Source organism: Lissotriton helveticus, chromosome 7, assembly GCF_964261635.1.
Source record: "Lissotriton helveticus chromosome 7, aLisHel1.1, whole genome shotgun sequence".
Taxonomy (NCBI): Eukaryota; Metazoa; Chordata; class Amphibia; order Caudata; family Salamandridae; genus Lissotriton; species Lissotriton helveticus.
The window spans coordinates 1,454,827,546-1,454,843,690 of record NC_136068.1 but is presented as its reverse complement, the minus strand read 5'-3'; the positions used below and the strand labels follow the sequence as shown (position 1 = coordinate 1,454,843,690).

Here is a 16,145-nt window from a genome sequence, read left to right as displayed (position 1 = left end):
CTGTAGAGTCAAATCATCCGCCGCGGCTGAGCCGTCACCTGCTTTTTCCAAAGACCTACTCGCCCCACCGGGGGAACCCCTTAGGATGGGTATAGCGATCCATAACATTCGATTGCATTGTACCCTCCCCCCCCCCCCCCGGTGAATGGTCTTGGTCTTCCGTTTCTCGCTATCGGGTTTGCCCGCCATAGTGGGTGTTGCGCCCCAGAGGGGCCTTTGAGACCTGGTAAAAATGGCTCCACACGATTCACCCACCGGGATCTCCAAAAGCGAATTTCAGCAGGATAGCACCAAAAACACTCAGCAGTTGTCACACGGTGAAGTTGCGGGGTCCGGCTGCATCCCGGGCTACCAGAGCAGTCTTGAGATAGGAGGAGGCCGAGGAACCAAAAACGAAACCGAAAGTTAACTCCAAGGTTGTGAACAGAGCCCCGCAGGCCGTTGTTGTTCAACTACTGCCTGGGCACCATAATGACTCGAGCCCCGGGTAGCTCCGTGGAGCAGGCCACAAAAGTTCAAAGTATCGTAGTTGCGGTTCCCGGAGCCCAAATCGATTTTTGAAAGCAGCTATTATATCAGCAGGGTTGCGTCTTCAATAACCCGTCTTCGTGATCAGGATAGATGCGGGAGGTGGCGAGGGTCTCGGGAGCCCTGTGCTCATGCGGCCATCTCTGATGCGCGCGAAGCTCCTCCAATGCCTGCCTTTTATGTTGGTTAGATTTTTATTATACATGGTGCGAAGTGTAGTCTTTTTAAATCGAACATAAGAGTTTTTGTACAGCAAACATTCTGAACTCCCATATTGAAGGTGCTCTCATACTTAAAAATGAAAATTAAGAAAACAGTGACTCCATGTAAAGTATTTGCTCTGGAGCACTCATTTGGGACCAGTTTATGGGTCAAACATAGCATTTTGTGCTGGAAGGGTGCCCTTCCAGTTTAAAATCGAATCTTGGCATCAAAGGAACATCCTTCAACTATGGCGCAAGGGCTTGTGCATTGATGCAAAGCAGCCTAAAGTGCACCACCACTAAAGGAGAAAGCAACAGCAGCATATTTTGGAAGATACGGTGCTGTTGTGCTCTCTTCTTTTCATGCGGTACAAAAGGGGGTGGTGATGGACGGAGCATCTAAACCAATCAAACACTCACACCCAGTCAAAAGATCTGGGTTTGATCAATCACCGTTCTTTAGCCCACTCTGCCACCCAGTTTAGACATGGCTATATGCAAATCAGTCTGACCCTGTGCCTCATGGGAACAGTCCAGCCCGAACTGCCAAGCCATGCCTTCCCTCGACCGGAAACAAGCTTCCGAGGACCAGTTTCTGGCATAGTAGCCGTCTTCAGCCCGGCTTGCTTGAATCCAGCCATGTCTGAACTGGGGTGGCAGAGTGGGCTAAAGAACGGTGATGGATCAAACCCAGATCTTTTGACTGGGTGTGAGTGTTTGATTGGTTCAGATGCTCCGTCCATCACCACCCCCTTTTGTACCGCTTTTGGCCGCCATAAGTGTGGCAGGGTATGCTCAGACGTGAGTCCCTTGCTCACCTTGCCACTGGATTCAAGCAATCCGGGCTGTAATGCCAGAAACCGGTCCTTGGAAGCTTGTTTCCGGTCCAGGGAAGGCATGGCTTGTCAGTTCGGGCTGGACTGTTCCCATGAGGCACAGGGTCAGACTGATTTGCATATAGCCATGTCTGAACTGGAGTGGCAGAGTGGGCTAAAGAACGGTGATGGATCAAACCCAGATCTTTTGAATGGGTGTGAGTGTTTGATTGGTTCAGATGCTCCGTCCATCACCACCCCCTTTTGTACCTCTTCTTTTCATGCAGCGCAGCAACTTTGATTACTACACATTGTAATAGCGTAGTTAATCTGCCACTTCGTTTCTCCACACCAAGCACTCTTAATACAAATTTCCAGCCAATATAGATCTAACCCTTGACTCCTATACCTTTTTATACCTCATTGTCTTGCCTAACATTTCCTATAAATTTGATTTACACACTTGAATGACTCATTGTCGGATATGTTTGTGATGTAAAACGCTCTGGCAATCTACATTGGGATGAGTATTGCTGTAAAATAAATGTGAGAGGGGGGCTTAGGAGACATGAGGGACACTATTGAAAGGTTGTAGTGAAGGAATCTATGAAGGAGGTCATTTGAGGGGCATCAACAAAGACTGTTACTCCGTGTATCACCAGTACTAAAGCCGGCTGGAACTAAGTGAAGTACTCGGGTTGATGTTGAAATAAGATTTATTCCAAGTAAAGGATCCCATCCACAGAAACACTGCAACCAGGGAGCAGGCTCAGCTTCAACTGCCTAGAAGAGTTGTTCAACTGGGCCTCACCAACACCACCTAGTTCTGTAATAAACGTCCTGGCATGCCCCATCACATTCAACATACTGGTTTTATCCCGAAATACACGTTCAGCGCAATTGTCTTTATACTCTCCTAAAGAATCTCAAATTACTATTTGCAGCAGCCACAATCGCCACCCCTCCTTATTTCTTCAACGTACATTCCACCAAAATTACTCTCTCAGTATTTACAGCCTGCCACAAACACTTCATCACTCGAACCTTTTACCGATACCCACCAGTGTGCTACACTTGTGCGCCACTTCTGAAGGGCGCATATGCATCTCGTGGTATCTGTGGGACTGTGCCAACTGGACAAGTGTAAACTAGCTTGGAGTTCATCCCAAACAGTGTGGCGCGGCGGCTCACTAGTGTGGGTGCCTCCTAAACCCCTTGATTCTTCTAATACACACATTATTAACACTTCAGTTCTCTAAAAATAGCGCTAACGGCGAATAAACAAAAGCAATCATTCGAGATGGAAGGTGGGAGGGAATCTTTGGTATTTGTCGTCTTTGTGAGAAGCGCATCTTGTTGCTTTGTCTCGCTGAGCATATGGTGCGACTTGGTTCCAATCTGCGCCTTAACGCGCCTTTCTTGGCGGCCTTGGGACTGTGCAGGGTACGGCACTAGTTTACGTGTAGACTTTGAACACTGTTGGAGCTGCCGAACACCGAGATTTCCAAGACCACTAAGGAACTGCAAGAATACAAGCTTACACTCTGCTGGAGGTGTGGTCAGAGCCTGAAGCTGCGAGGCTGCAGAGCGTTGTATCCGCAATCAGCGGCTCCGGCGTGTAGCCTGCGGTGTGCACACATGGGCTGACAGAGCAGGCAAACCCGCCAGACTTTTTGTGAAATTTCGCGGACAACAGTGCGGCTGCGGAGTTGGCACGGCATTGCCTTGCCGTATTTCGCCACCCTCCGCACCTCCCCCGACACTGGTGTGTTGCGGCTGCCGAGGAGTTGTTGCCGAGGTGAGGAAAGGAGGACTACTGAGGAGCACAGAGAAGCGTGCTTAAACGGTCAAGAGCAGTGTTAGAAGTGGACGGGATCGGAAGGGCACGGCGTCCCCCCTACTTTTAAAAATTGTTAGTCCGTTCCCCTACTTCTTGGTTTTAAAAAAGCGTACAGGGACTGCAGGAATAGCCCTAATTTAAAATGACAACTTTTTTTTCTGCCTGTGTGGTGCAACGTGCACATTGAGGAAGGCCTCTGTAGTGCGTCCGACTTCCTCCCCTTCCCCTGTGTGTCTAGGGGCCTGCAGAGTGAGACTGAAAGGGCCATCAGTCTTAGGATAGCGCAAAAACGGCTATCTCTGATGGCCCTGCTGCTGCCGTGAGCCTGTGATTCACACCTCATTTTGTGAGGACTCTGCCTACCTGCCCCCACTGTGACCAATACAATGGTCACACCAGGATACTTTGGTGTCACACAGACTGACGGATGCCACCTGGCAAAGAAGAAAAGGGCTTCACTGAGGACTTTGTGACTTGCTGTAAATCAGCCAGCCAGAACTGAAAAGCTGACCCAGCCTCTCCTGAAAATTATTCTCCGTGCCTGCGTTCTATTATTTATATATATATATATATATTTTTTAGGATTACAGTGGTAGTACGCATGTTATTGTGCGCGTGCTACCGGAGCACTTGGCACACATAAACAGTTGGAAAAACCAAATAGCCAGCTCCTGTCCTGTATAACAGAGGGTATAAACCCTGGCATGTTTATACACAGAGGCTTTCTGAAAACGTATTGTGTGGCTTATATTTCTGTTTCTAATAAAAGGACCCCCCCCCCCCCGAAGTTGTGGCGTAATGGTCAGAGCTGCCAAATTTGGAGCTAAAGTTGCACATTTGAGTCTTAGCGTGGTCTTCACATCCTGTATTTCTGGGCAAATAATTTTTTTTTTCACAACAATTTTATTGGTAGGATCGGGCAAGAAATACGTGTGGCTCCCCACATTCAGGAGAACACCACCAAGTATTGTGTTACAGGTACAGCATAGGACTAAGCGTCCAACTAAATAGTCAAGAGAAAGCAATTATAAAAGGAATACATCCATACCCTCCCCTACCCCTATGAACCCCAACTACCCAACCTTGGGCAAATTATTTGATGATTTTTGCCATGAATAATAATTGCCTGAGCCCGGACCAGTTAGTACAGAAAAACAGTTGGAAAAATAAAACAGCCAGCTTCTGTCCTGTATGGCAGGGTTCACCCAGGCGTGCTTGTACACAGGGCCTATCTTCAAACCTGTTGTGTGGCTGATATTTCAATTTTTATAAATGTACCCCCCAGGTTGTGGCGTAATAACTGCAGCTGACAAATTTGGAGCTTCAGAAGCAGGTTTCAGTTTTAGCGTGTGCTAATATCCTGCATTTCTGGGCAAATCACATAATCCTCCATACCTACTAAAAATTAAATAAATGAAGTATCTGGGCAAATTAGTTAATCCTCTGTGCCTAAAAAAAATGAAATGGGAATGTCCTTATAGGTGCTTATGTAAAACACTTACTTCCAGTTTAGCAATACAAAACTGCAAAAAAATTAAAACTTACATCAAAAAATTCTGAACTGCTGCACAGTTACGTTTTTTTTCTATTCTCAGACTAAGGACGAAAATGGAAAGGCAGATACGGATCTGTCTCAGCTCACCAAACTGCCCCAAAAAATAAAAGTTACACCAAAAAAAGTTTGCACCACAATACAGTCTGCATCACAGGGGGAGGGGGGGTATTCCGGCAGACTGTCGTCCTGTGCATCAGGGGGGATTTTTGGCATAAATAATTTCGAATTTAGTGGCCCTGCTTAATAACTGGCTGTACATCAAGAATATGCCCAACACGTCAAAAAAACGCTCAAATAAGAGTATAACCGAATCTGCTCCAGCCATTTTATTTGTCAAACATTCGTGTTAGATTCTTCCTACAGGATACAGACATGCCTTGCAGAAATGCCTTGCAGCAAGTTTGAGCTATTGGCATTCTAAATGACAATACCGTTTATTTATGTTTTGGTGTTTGAACAACATAAATAAAACGCATTGTTATTTGCAATGTCAATAGCTCAATCTTGCGTAAGTTATTGGCATTGTAAATGAAAATGCCATTTATTTATCCAGTTCCAGTTCAAGAAGTCTTTATTCGATTGATTCATCATAAAAGACATACATTACATAACAAATAAATAAGAAGAAAAAAATACAATTTGATATATAACAAAGTAAACACCTTTTAAAACCGTATTAAATTACATTTGCAGACTTCGTACGAGCAAGTATAAAAATTCAGATAATTAATAAAAGAGAAGAGAAACACTAAATCATACGTAATACAGCTACCCAGGGGTAACCAAGCATTAAGTGTTAAAACCACCTAAGACTTTAATATATCTGGTTCTAAGGATCCAGGCCCAACTAAGGTATTTTGCTACGCCAGTTACATTTAGAGGTGACACATTTGATTTTAAAATTCTACTAGCAGTAACCGCCGAGCACGTTCCCAAGGTTCTACAGACCGGTTTCAACCATCTGGATCTGGGAGAAACATACAGGGGGCAAACAAACAAAAAGTGGTTTACACTTTCACTGTGACCCGGACACTTAGGGCAGTGCCCGGTCCCACCTAAGCCCCACTTTTTAGTAAATTCCTTTAGGGGCAAGGATCCACATCTAAATTGGTGGAATAGTTTGCGGTCCAGTGGCTTTGTTATGGAATCCCAATATTTTTCAAGATTGGGAGCATCCTTAATGACCACAAACTGACTAGTAAGAGTGCTAGAGCCCAATCTTGAGTGTCTTGATTGAACCACCCATTCCCAATAGCGAAGTTTAAAAGCCTTTTTTGGGGGAAATGTTACATTTGCCGGATCTAACCACAATTCGCCATACCCCATGGAATTCAGAGTGGATCTTAGGTCCTTAAACCAACCTATATTATGTGCATCCGGACGCTCTCTGACATCCAGACAAGCTCTAGCATAAAGATGGAGTTCAGGCGTTGTCCATAGTCGACGCCAAAATGCTAGGGGACGAAACCTAGCTTGGTCCTCCACAGGTTGGAACCCAAGATCATACAGGAGTGGGATCCTTGGTGTTTGATTGTGGTAGGCCCGTTGCTACCCTAAGGAATTTATTTTGTGCTATTCTCAGTGGTGCCAGATTACTGAAGCCCCATAGCTCAGCCCCGTATAGAACAGAGGGGAGAACCTTAGATTTTCACTAACGGGGAAATTGGCCGGGTATGTGAGCCTTTGTGCTCTTTAATCAGGGCTCCTCCTAACTGCGTATGCTTAAGGGCCATAATATCAACCTGGTGGGACCAATTTAGGGTCTCATTGAATGTCACTCCCAAATAAGTAAACAGCTTCGTTTGCTCCAGGGGAATGCCCCCCATGGTAACCCTTGCAGAAATTGGTTTGTTTCCTCTTAAGACCATAAACTTGGTCTTAGACACATTCACCTCAAGCTCATGTTCGCTGCAAAACAGTTCAAACCTCGTCAGGGCCTGTTGAAGACCCTGTCTAGTCTGTGAGATTAGAAGAGTGTCGTCAGCGAACATGAGCAAGGGGATTTTCATACCATCTAACGACGGGGCATCGGTCGGATTGTTGTCAAAATACTTAATAACCCTATTAATATATAAGGAAAAAAGGGTAGGTGCTAGTACGCATCCTTGCCTAACACCTTTGGCAACAGGAAACCTGTCCGTTGTCTCCCCTGGTTTGCCCCAGCGTACTTGAGCATAAGTGTTTGCATGTAAGCTCACAAGAAGATGAACAAGGGGAGCTGACATGCCCTGTTCTACTAGACATTTCCACAACCCAGCCCTCGGGACAAGGTCGAAAGCAGACCTAAGGTCCACGAAGGCTGCGTATAGGTTACCTTTGCCTAGGAGCACCGTCTTCCAATATAGAAGTATAAAACGGACGGCTAAAGTACTCACATGGGACCTAAAACCATCTTGGAGTGGCGTAAGGATGTTAAATTCGTCCAACCAGTCCTGGTTCCTGCCAAGTACCAGACGGGCTGAGATTTTTTGCACCGCGTCTATAAGGCTGATCGGCCTGTAGTTGGATGGAACAGACTGATCGCCTTTCTTGTATATTGGCAGGATCTCAGCCCCTGCCCAGGACTCTGGAACCTTTGCTCCTGTGGCCAGGGCATTAATCAGTTGAGCAAGGTAGGGAACCCATAAGTCCTGGTCTTGTAAAAATAGGTCAGCTGGAATGCAATCAGGACCTGGTGCCTTTCCCCTTGGTATGGATTGCAGAACAGTTTTAACTTCTCCTGCGGTAAACTCTAATAGGTCACCGGGCACGTGACAAAAAGTAGGGTCATATACACTATCACTGCACCTAAATTGGTCCTCAAAATATAAAACCCACTGACTTTGACCCACCGCAGCTGAGCATGGTCGATCTTCCTGCGTGGAACCCCATTTTAGAAGGTGCCAAAACCGGTGTAGGTTTCTAGCACTACAAGCTTCTGTCAACGAAACCCATCGTTCCTCATCCCATTTTGCTTTTGCAGTGCGTTTAGCAACGTTAAACGCCTTCCTACAAGACCTGATTAAAATATAATTCTTAAGCTTTATAGCTTTGAACAGATCATCATGGGTGCGACGGCACTCATCATCAAACCAGTTGATACTTTTCCTTTTCCCCCTGTTACCCCGTTTTGGAAATTGACTTTATAAACAGTTTTTTTAGATCAGTAAAAAGTTTTGAATGAATGTCTGTGATGGCAGCGTTTAAGCCCTCCCTGGAATCACATTTAGAGATATCAGCAAGTGAGTTGGAGACCAAGGATCTAATCATTTTGCGTGCTTCAACATCTACGGAAATTTTAGGCCAACGAACCCTTCTCATATCCTTGGCTAAAACAACTTCCTCCTGTACTATGTTGGACAAGCTTAATATTGGACCAGAAAAGCTGGAATCCTTTAGTTCCGCCACCAACGGGTCATGATCACTTTCTGGACGAGACTTAACCTCCATATCCATAACAGCAGCCCACATGTTAACATCGATCAAAATATAATCAATTCGGCTGCTAGATCTACCATTACTAAAAGTGTGACTACCTGACCTATCAGAACTCACTCTACCATTAAGGGCACGCAAACCCTGATCCAAACACAGTCCTTTGGTAAAGATGGCTGCTTGAGTCCATTTTTTTATCGGTGCTAACTCGAGCTGGGGAATCCCGAAAACCAGATCTTCGGCCTCCGTAATTAAGCCATCATCCACACTCAACGGTTCAAACAAGTATTAAAATCGCCCATAACAACCTTATGACATCCTGACGATACCCCACTTAGAAAGTCATCCAAAACTAGGAGTGTTGGCGAAACCCTTCCACCCTGGGTGCCCCTAACATAGATGTTAATCAAAAGGATATTCAATCCACTAGTTGATCTAATTTTAACAGATAGAATGTCGGGACTGTCAATGAACATTTCCTCAACTGTCACACCCTCTTGCTGTCGGACCCAAACAGTCAAGCCACCCATGGCTCGACCTCTATTGCTTTTACTAGCGGGTTTGCTAAAATTCAAATAACCTGTGAGGAACAATGGTGAGAGGGCCCAGGTTTCTTGGAAGGACCATACGTCAACTTGCTCAATGAAGTAAACCCAATCCGGAATGCACATGCGGGAATCAAGGCCCGCTGTGTTCCAACTTCCAATCTTAAGTCCACTTGGATCTACCAGAGCGCTAGATTTAACAATAGGACCTGTCAAAGCACTAGAATTAGTTTTAGGGGGAGAGTATTCAATGTTAATTAACGAGGAGGCAACATTTTCTGAGACAACATTTACTGAGACAACATCTCTCCTTGTTTCGATGGGGCAGACAGGCCTTCCCAAGTAGTCAGTCCCCCCTGCAACATCCTCAACAGTTGAATCAACAGGTGGCGCCAGATCTGGTTCTAAATCCATATCCACACTCTCACTCAAGGGAGCAAAACATCCATTAACACTCTGGGTAAGCTGGCCCAGTGAATCATCACAATGGCAAGGTACATTTGCTGGGATACCAGTATTACCCAAACAGACTGTTTCCCTTGCCAGCATGTGGAAGGATGGATGGTCAATCGTTATAATCCAACCCCGAGAATGGTTCATAAAAATTGCTCAGAGGAATATTCCAGTACGGGTTTGATTGAAAATAATTACCACAGTTGTTTGGGGGAGTGTTCCACCCATTATGCTGGCGCGTACGTTGGAGAGTAGGTGTAGGGGGATATTCAAAAAGACAAGGTTTGGGGTTGACCAGATTTGGAACATGTGTGAACCTATTACAGCTGGCTTGGGTGTAAGGTCCAAACCGAGCCTCCATATTTACAGATGGTCCTAGGGGGCTGGGTATATAAGAGGACCATTTCTGAGCATGGGATGCCTTATTAGTGCGAGGATGAACGTGTGGATTAATCAAACTCTCTGGATAGAAGTATGTTAAGTTCCGTGTAGATATACCTCCCACATTGTTTCCCAGATACCAGTCACTGATATGGGTGACAACTCTATGGTCTTTGAAGTTAATAATCACGATGTCACCCTCAATGTCCTTGGGGCGAGGACCCACCCATTCACATCTTCTGACTGAGACAATATCCCCATTTAAATGGGCTGGAATGGGTCTATTAGATCTCAGCCAGAAAATGACTTTGTTTTTCAAGTTTGCATTGTTTTCCCGTCTGCCATTTGCAAGTGGTGGCACACCCGTCAAAACAATAACAAAGCTAGCTGAATCTGGGGGGAGGTCTACTGTGTTTTTATAGGTTTTTTTGTATCTAGGAGTGGTACTAGTAGGTTTGGGAACCACTTGCTTAGCATCGTGTATTCCTCCCATTTGAGATGGCTTATTTAAAGCAGGCATAGGCTTATCTCTAATAAGGGTAATTGAACTCAAAGGTTTTTGTATCGGTTGGGAGACGTTAGATTTGGTATTGATATTACATTGACTAGTTTCCTTCAGTGAGTTGCTAGGACCAGCAATGCTAGCACTAGTTTTAAGTGGTGGATTGGGCTGAGTAATAATGCTATTTGGAGGAGATGTTGCAACTGTATCCGAGATGCTATCCAACTTTTCTCCCAAGATCCTAACCCTCTCCAACAAAGGGAGCATATATGATTTGAGAAGTTTCTCAAACATATCGATAAGCTCCTTGTTGTGCCCATTAGCATTAACATGTGAGGGAGATATTTGTGATGGAGTAACTGCGAACGCCGCGGTCACAGGAGAAACCCTAGTTGAGGTAGTTAACGTAACTAGAGGCGAGGCAACTAAGGGTGAAGAAAAAACTTGATTGTTAATTCTTTTCCTTTTGGCACCACCCCTTTTCCTCTTTTTCCTTGGGGGGGGGAACGCACAACCCTCTTAGGGATCTCAACCGTGGGACCAGACTCACTACTGGTGGAGTGGGACCGGATGTTTTCACTGGTACCAACACTACCCGGAGAACGGTTGGTAGATGTTGAGTGCAAGTTGGGCATTATGGTCTGGGCAACAGGAGAATTAAGATCAATAAGACTAGTGGAGACAATGGAATGACTGCTAATATGTCCCTCGCAATTAGTTACAGAGAGCGGAAGGGAGGTATCGGGAGCCCGAAAGATGCTAGGGATTTGGTCAATGCTAAATATATCTACATCACCAATCACCCTGCCAGTACTGTTGGTGTCTGGTAAGGTGTTTTTGTCAGGTTGACTAGGCAGTGGTATGTTTTTTTAGGTGTTCTATGGAGCGGCGACGCTCCGCTCGTTTCTCGGCTAATAACCGCTCTTTATCTATCGCCTTACTAGCTTTCTCGAAGTATTTGTCGAGCGGCCCAAGGATGGATACACCAACACTGGGTAAAAGTAGATTAGACATATCTAAAGCAAGATATAATTCAGCAACTAAATACCACGCAATTTATATCAACACAGGAACAAATCACCAGAGATAATGTTGACAGGGAGGAGATGTCAGAGACCGGGCCCGGCCCGGCCTCCTTCGGCCCCGGATGGCCACAGACTGTCCCGCCCTTGTCCCGGGCTTCTCCCGGTCGCTCCCGCGCAGCAGGACTAGGGAGCTGGCAATATACAGTACTATGTGAGGGGGGAGGAGCATTCGGGGAGAGCGGCCCAGGTGTTAACAATTGGGTCTGGCGGGCGCTCCTGGGACTTGTAGTCCTGCGCCCGCACTCGCTCGCAGCCCCGCACAACACAGTCACCCACGGAGGCTTCCTTAGGAGAGAGACGATGTTCGTAGCAGTTCTGCCTTGCTGGGTCATGGGTCGGCTCCCACACGAAGCGGGACCCGCGGAGCGGGTTCCGCAAGCAGTAGGCTGAAAGGCAGGAGGGCAGAAATAAATCCACAGGCGTCGGCACTCACAAACAGTGTCCCCCCCATTTATTTATCTCTTTTCAAAACAAACGCATAAATAAAAGGTTTGTCATTTACAATGCCAATTGCTCTAACTTTTGCAAATGCGAGACCTATTGCATTGTAAATGCTTGTTAAGTAGTCCTTCACTATGGAACCTTTTTGTGTAATCTTGTTTTTGATAAATGTTAAGTGTATCATGATTTACTACTACTAATTTATTGAAAGAAGGTGGGTGTTGCAAGGAGAACTGGGTGTATTTTGGAAGGTATTTATGCTATCAAATGACGTACTTTACAATATAAAGAAAAGTAAAACAAATCGGCAATTAAGCTTCTTGGCTCTTTTTTTCAGGAGCAGGTGACTGTAATGAAGACCCCACGGGCAGAGTCGTCTCAGGATGTTTCTTCTCCAGCCAGTGATCGGTCTGGAGAGAGCCCCCTCTCCTCAGATCAAATGGTCATCTCTCCTTCTGGCATCCCAAAGCGAAGAACAGGTAACGATTTGCATAGAAGAGATTGAAACATACCAGAGCCTACATAAAAACAGCATAAAGTGGCACTCTGCAAACTATGACTAAGGTGGTGAGCATCCTAACGCTTGTACTATTCTTTCTTCTTCTTCAGCTCGCAAGCAGTTCCCAAAACGTAAACTGGAAACTATGACCAATGGTGAAGTTGGTAGCAGAGGAGATTCTGAGACAAAGGAAGCAGTCTCTAAAAGGCAGCGGATGGATACTGGTAAGCAGTGTGAACATAGTTTGCTTTAAGTGGTGGAATTGCAACTTGTTGTCAGCATACAGTGTCAAAACGTGTGCTTCATGACTGCTAGTAGCGAGTATCCCTTTGACTAGCTAATCCCAGAATTCACCAGATCTGTTAATTTGGTTTGAAGTCCGCTATGAAGCCAATGGAGTACTGGTTGTCAGAGTGCTACATTTTTGACTAGATCATAGTAAAAATACAGCTGTGAAGTTTTAGAAATTCCGTTTTGTAAAATGTTTTTTATTTGGACGAGATCGGGTGCATTCAGGAGGGTTTGGTTTGCAGGGTGTTAAAGTACCTCACCACTCCAATCAAAATACCCCAAAAAATGTAGTTTCTTTAAAGAATAAAGAAAAGTATGCCCCGATACTTTCCTATAACCCTAGATTTTTCATCACCTTTTTTCGAAGAAACTATAAACAGTAGACCATCTGTGTCAGCTGGATCGTTAAAATACTTTCTGTGGTATATTGTTTGTTTTCTACAGTCGCAACGTTTAATGTCTAAAATAAACCGTGCTTGTTTCATACAAAAAGAATAAAAAATAAATAAAACATGCAGCATTTTCTATTTTGTAAAAACATCCCAATAACCCATGTAAAACAAACCGCACATTTAGCACAAAATACTGTTCTTGCCACTTTTAATAAGTAAAGGAAACTGTAGTACGTAAATAGATGTTTCACATTCTCCTACAGAGTACAAAACTAATTCTATAGCTTTAAGAATTCCAAAACGCGGTTAGCCTTTCTGTAATGCTCTAAGAGTCAATGATACTGTTTGCTCTTTTGAGCACTGTTGGCTTTAAGATGCTGTTTTTATGACTCGAAATTCCGATTTTTGGTGCGGTTTTATGCCACTGTCCAGATCTTCCAACTTCTTCTTTATTCTCATGTATGTTCTCTTAGGTTGGTGCCCTTTTGTGTTCTTCTGTGTAGTGTTCATTTCACGCACTCAGCCAAAATCCTTGAGCCTCCATGCTAGCTTTTTGTGACATGTGTCTTTCTTGTTTTGGGAGGAATGGTAAGGGAAGTAGTGCAAGTAAAGCAAGTGTAGCCCCTGATTTGTGGGCTCTTGCTCCACAAAGAAGAGTCACATCTGTCTTGAGATACCTTAAAAAACAATTAAGCCAAAGAGGGTGTATCTTGAGGTTAGTCAGTGAGAAGTTGAATGGGTTGTCGGTGTTCCTTCAGCTTGGCAAGTGAGCTTTCACTCCGATATGTTTCTGTTAGTGATGTTCCCAGATCTTCTACATTTTAGCATTCTACTTCTATGAACAATGTCTGTATTCTCCACCACTGAGTTCTGTTTCAGCCTCTTCAGAGCCGCCCAGCCTTTTATTGAAAGTGTTTACTTCACTTCCCAACCTGCCAGTTACGAGAGCCAGCTCCACCTTAAACTGTGTCTTTATCTTCTCGTATACTGCCTTTAAATGACAAGATCAGGAAGTGTGGCAGACATGCAGGACAAGTCAAAGCGGAGTCTCGCAGTTAAAAGAAATAACTGTTTTCATCACTCAAGAGAAAGGAGGTTGGAGAGTAAACTAAGGCTTTAATCTGTGGGGCTTGAGAAGAACCAGGAGTTCCCCAAGGTGCAGATTAACAAGAAGAGGGGAGCAAAAAAATCTGCAGCAGCCTCCTCTGACCAAAAGGTTAGAGTGCCTAGAGATAACACAGGCAGATTTCTACTGCATTGGTCTGTATGTAATCCACTTTTGAGCCGCTGGATGAGGACCCCACAACTTTAGTCTGATTCGTTGCTCCCCAAAGTGATAATTCAAGTGAAACCAGGCAAGATGGATCAGAATAATATGGATTGCTCTGGACTGGCATATACCATTGTGATACAAAGACCTACTCTATTTGTTGGTGCCACCTCAAAGGACGTTTCGGTGCAGGCCATACATGTGCAGAATGTCCACCAACATCCTCTTGTTTAGCTTGCAATTGCTGAGCTTGTCTGTATCTCCTGAATAACTGTGGTACTGCTATGTGGAGCTTCCAGTTGACTGTTTAAACATCTTAAAGGAATCTAAACCTCATTCTATCAACATTGTCAGATTCCTTAAATTGGAAGAAGTTTTTTCTAGAGGTGTTAAGGAATGTGGAATTCCTATAGCCCGACAACCAGTACATGTTGTTTGGGGTCAAGGGCAACAAGTTTTCATGTGTATTTTGTCCTTGAGACAAGTAGGTCCAACCCCCTGCAGGACAAACCCTTTGGCTACCAGTTTGCAGTACCACATTATGGATCAGGAAAGGGCACTGTCTGCAGTTAAGGTAATATTTTTGACCATATGTTAATGCTGTTCAAACTTGTATTTATGGTTCATTAATTGAAAGCCTAAGTTTAGCAATATGAGGCTATGTATGAGGCTCCCAGAATGCTATCTGATTTGATGCAAATATTTGCAGACGCTTGTAAGCATGATTGATTATATGCTTTCAAAATAAAATATTAATTAAAATAAAAATGAAAGCAGGAAAAAAAAAACATTTCGCTCAACTACTGTAAAATTGCAGCTACCATTTCTTTGCAGCATCATTTGGTAACCTGTGTTGATGTTTGCCGGTATTTCCAAAAATATTCATAATGGTAAATCAGTGTAACCGGTTTCAATAAGATTATGGAAAACAAAAAGTCTGAAATTAGTGGTCCGCTTTCTAGTTTTGTCAATGTGCGACTTGTTTTGGCATGGTTTTTGTAAAACCTTATTGGTGTGGGAGGTGCTGGGCCCCTCACCATTAAAACAAACATTGGCAAAAGCAAAAATAGTTTTTGATCTCAAAAAGCACACATTGCCACAGTAGTTACTGGCGCCGAACAAAACTAGTTTGTGTGCTAATATGTTCCTTGTGAAAGAGCAGAATGCTGTCCCTCACAGTGAAGACAGCTGATACAGAGAGAGACAGCATTTTAATAAACTCAAAAGGTCCTGGTCAACACCAGACCACATTAGGGGCCAATTATTAAAGAAAGTCTCGAATGTGCACCTATGGTATATGTCCTTTCATTAAGTGCAGCTATACGGATTTCATGAATTCCCAAGAATTTACAGAATTAGGACAAAAAATAGTACTCCTAGAAAATGTCAACTGCATTTTAGCATGAGCAAATATGCATGTGTAGATTTGCACATGCCCAAATCGGAGTGTTTGCAAGTTCACTTTCCCTCCTACCACTTTTTTCCCAACACTGGAAGAAGGTTTATGTCTCATTGTCAGGAGTACATTTCCCCAATTTCTCAGTATGGGAAAAGATTAGAGAAGAGTTGTTGAAAACCCTTAAAACATGCAAGTTAGTAAGTTTGCACCTACGCAAAAAAACATACTAAACCTTGAACTATTGCTTACCACTACCTTCAGCCCCAGTATGTAGATATGCAGAAACGTGGCAACATAAGGGGATTGCAATTATTCAAACACTACTATGGTATGAGTCTCGGCATTATCATAAAAGCTATATCAGAGCTCCTATGTAATGAGATTGCTGCCATAATTTGTCGCCGCACTACATGGCACCAAAAGTACAAGAAGTCCAAACCCTGCCGTCTTTTGTCCTGTCACTCCACCGTTCGGAGTAGTTAATCCAATCCAGAACTGATATTAACCTAGTCTCCCATGTGCATGGGCCGTA

The 16,145-nt window shown here is 44.2% G+C and overlaps 1 protein-coding gene across 3 annotated transcripts in view; it reads left to right on the top strand.

Moving 5' to 3' along the window:
- Window positions 1-16,145, top strand: part of LIG1 (DNA ligase 1) — a 452,209-nt gene that overhangs the window by 54,117 nt on the left and 381,947 nt on the right. For all 3 annotated transcript variants that reach the window (XM_078654820.1, XM_078654821.1, XM_078654822.1), the window contains 2 exons: window positions 12,100-12,241; window positions 12,372-12,485. In XM_078654820.1, coding sequence (XP_078510946.1) covers window positions 12,100-12,241; window positions 12,372-12,485 — 256 coding nt within the window. The remainder of the gene's footprint in view (window positions 1-12,099; window positions 12,242-12,371; window positions 12,486-16,145) is intronic.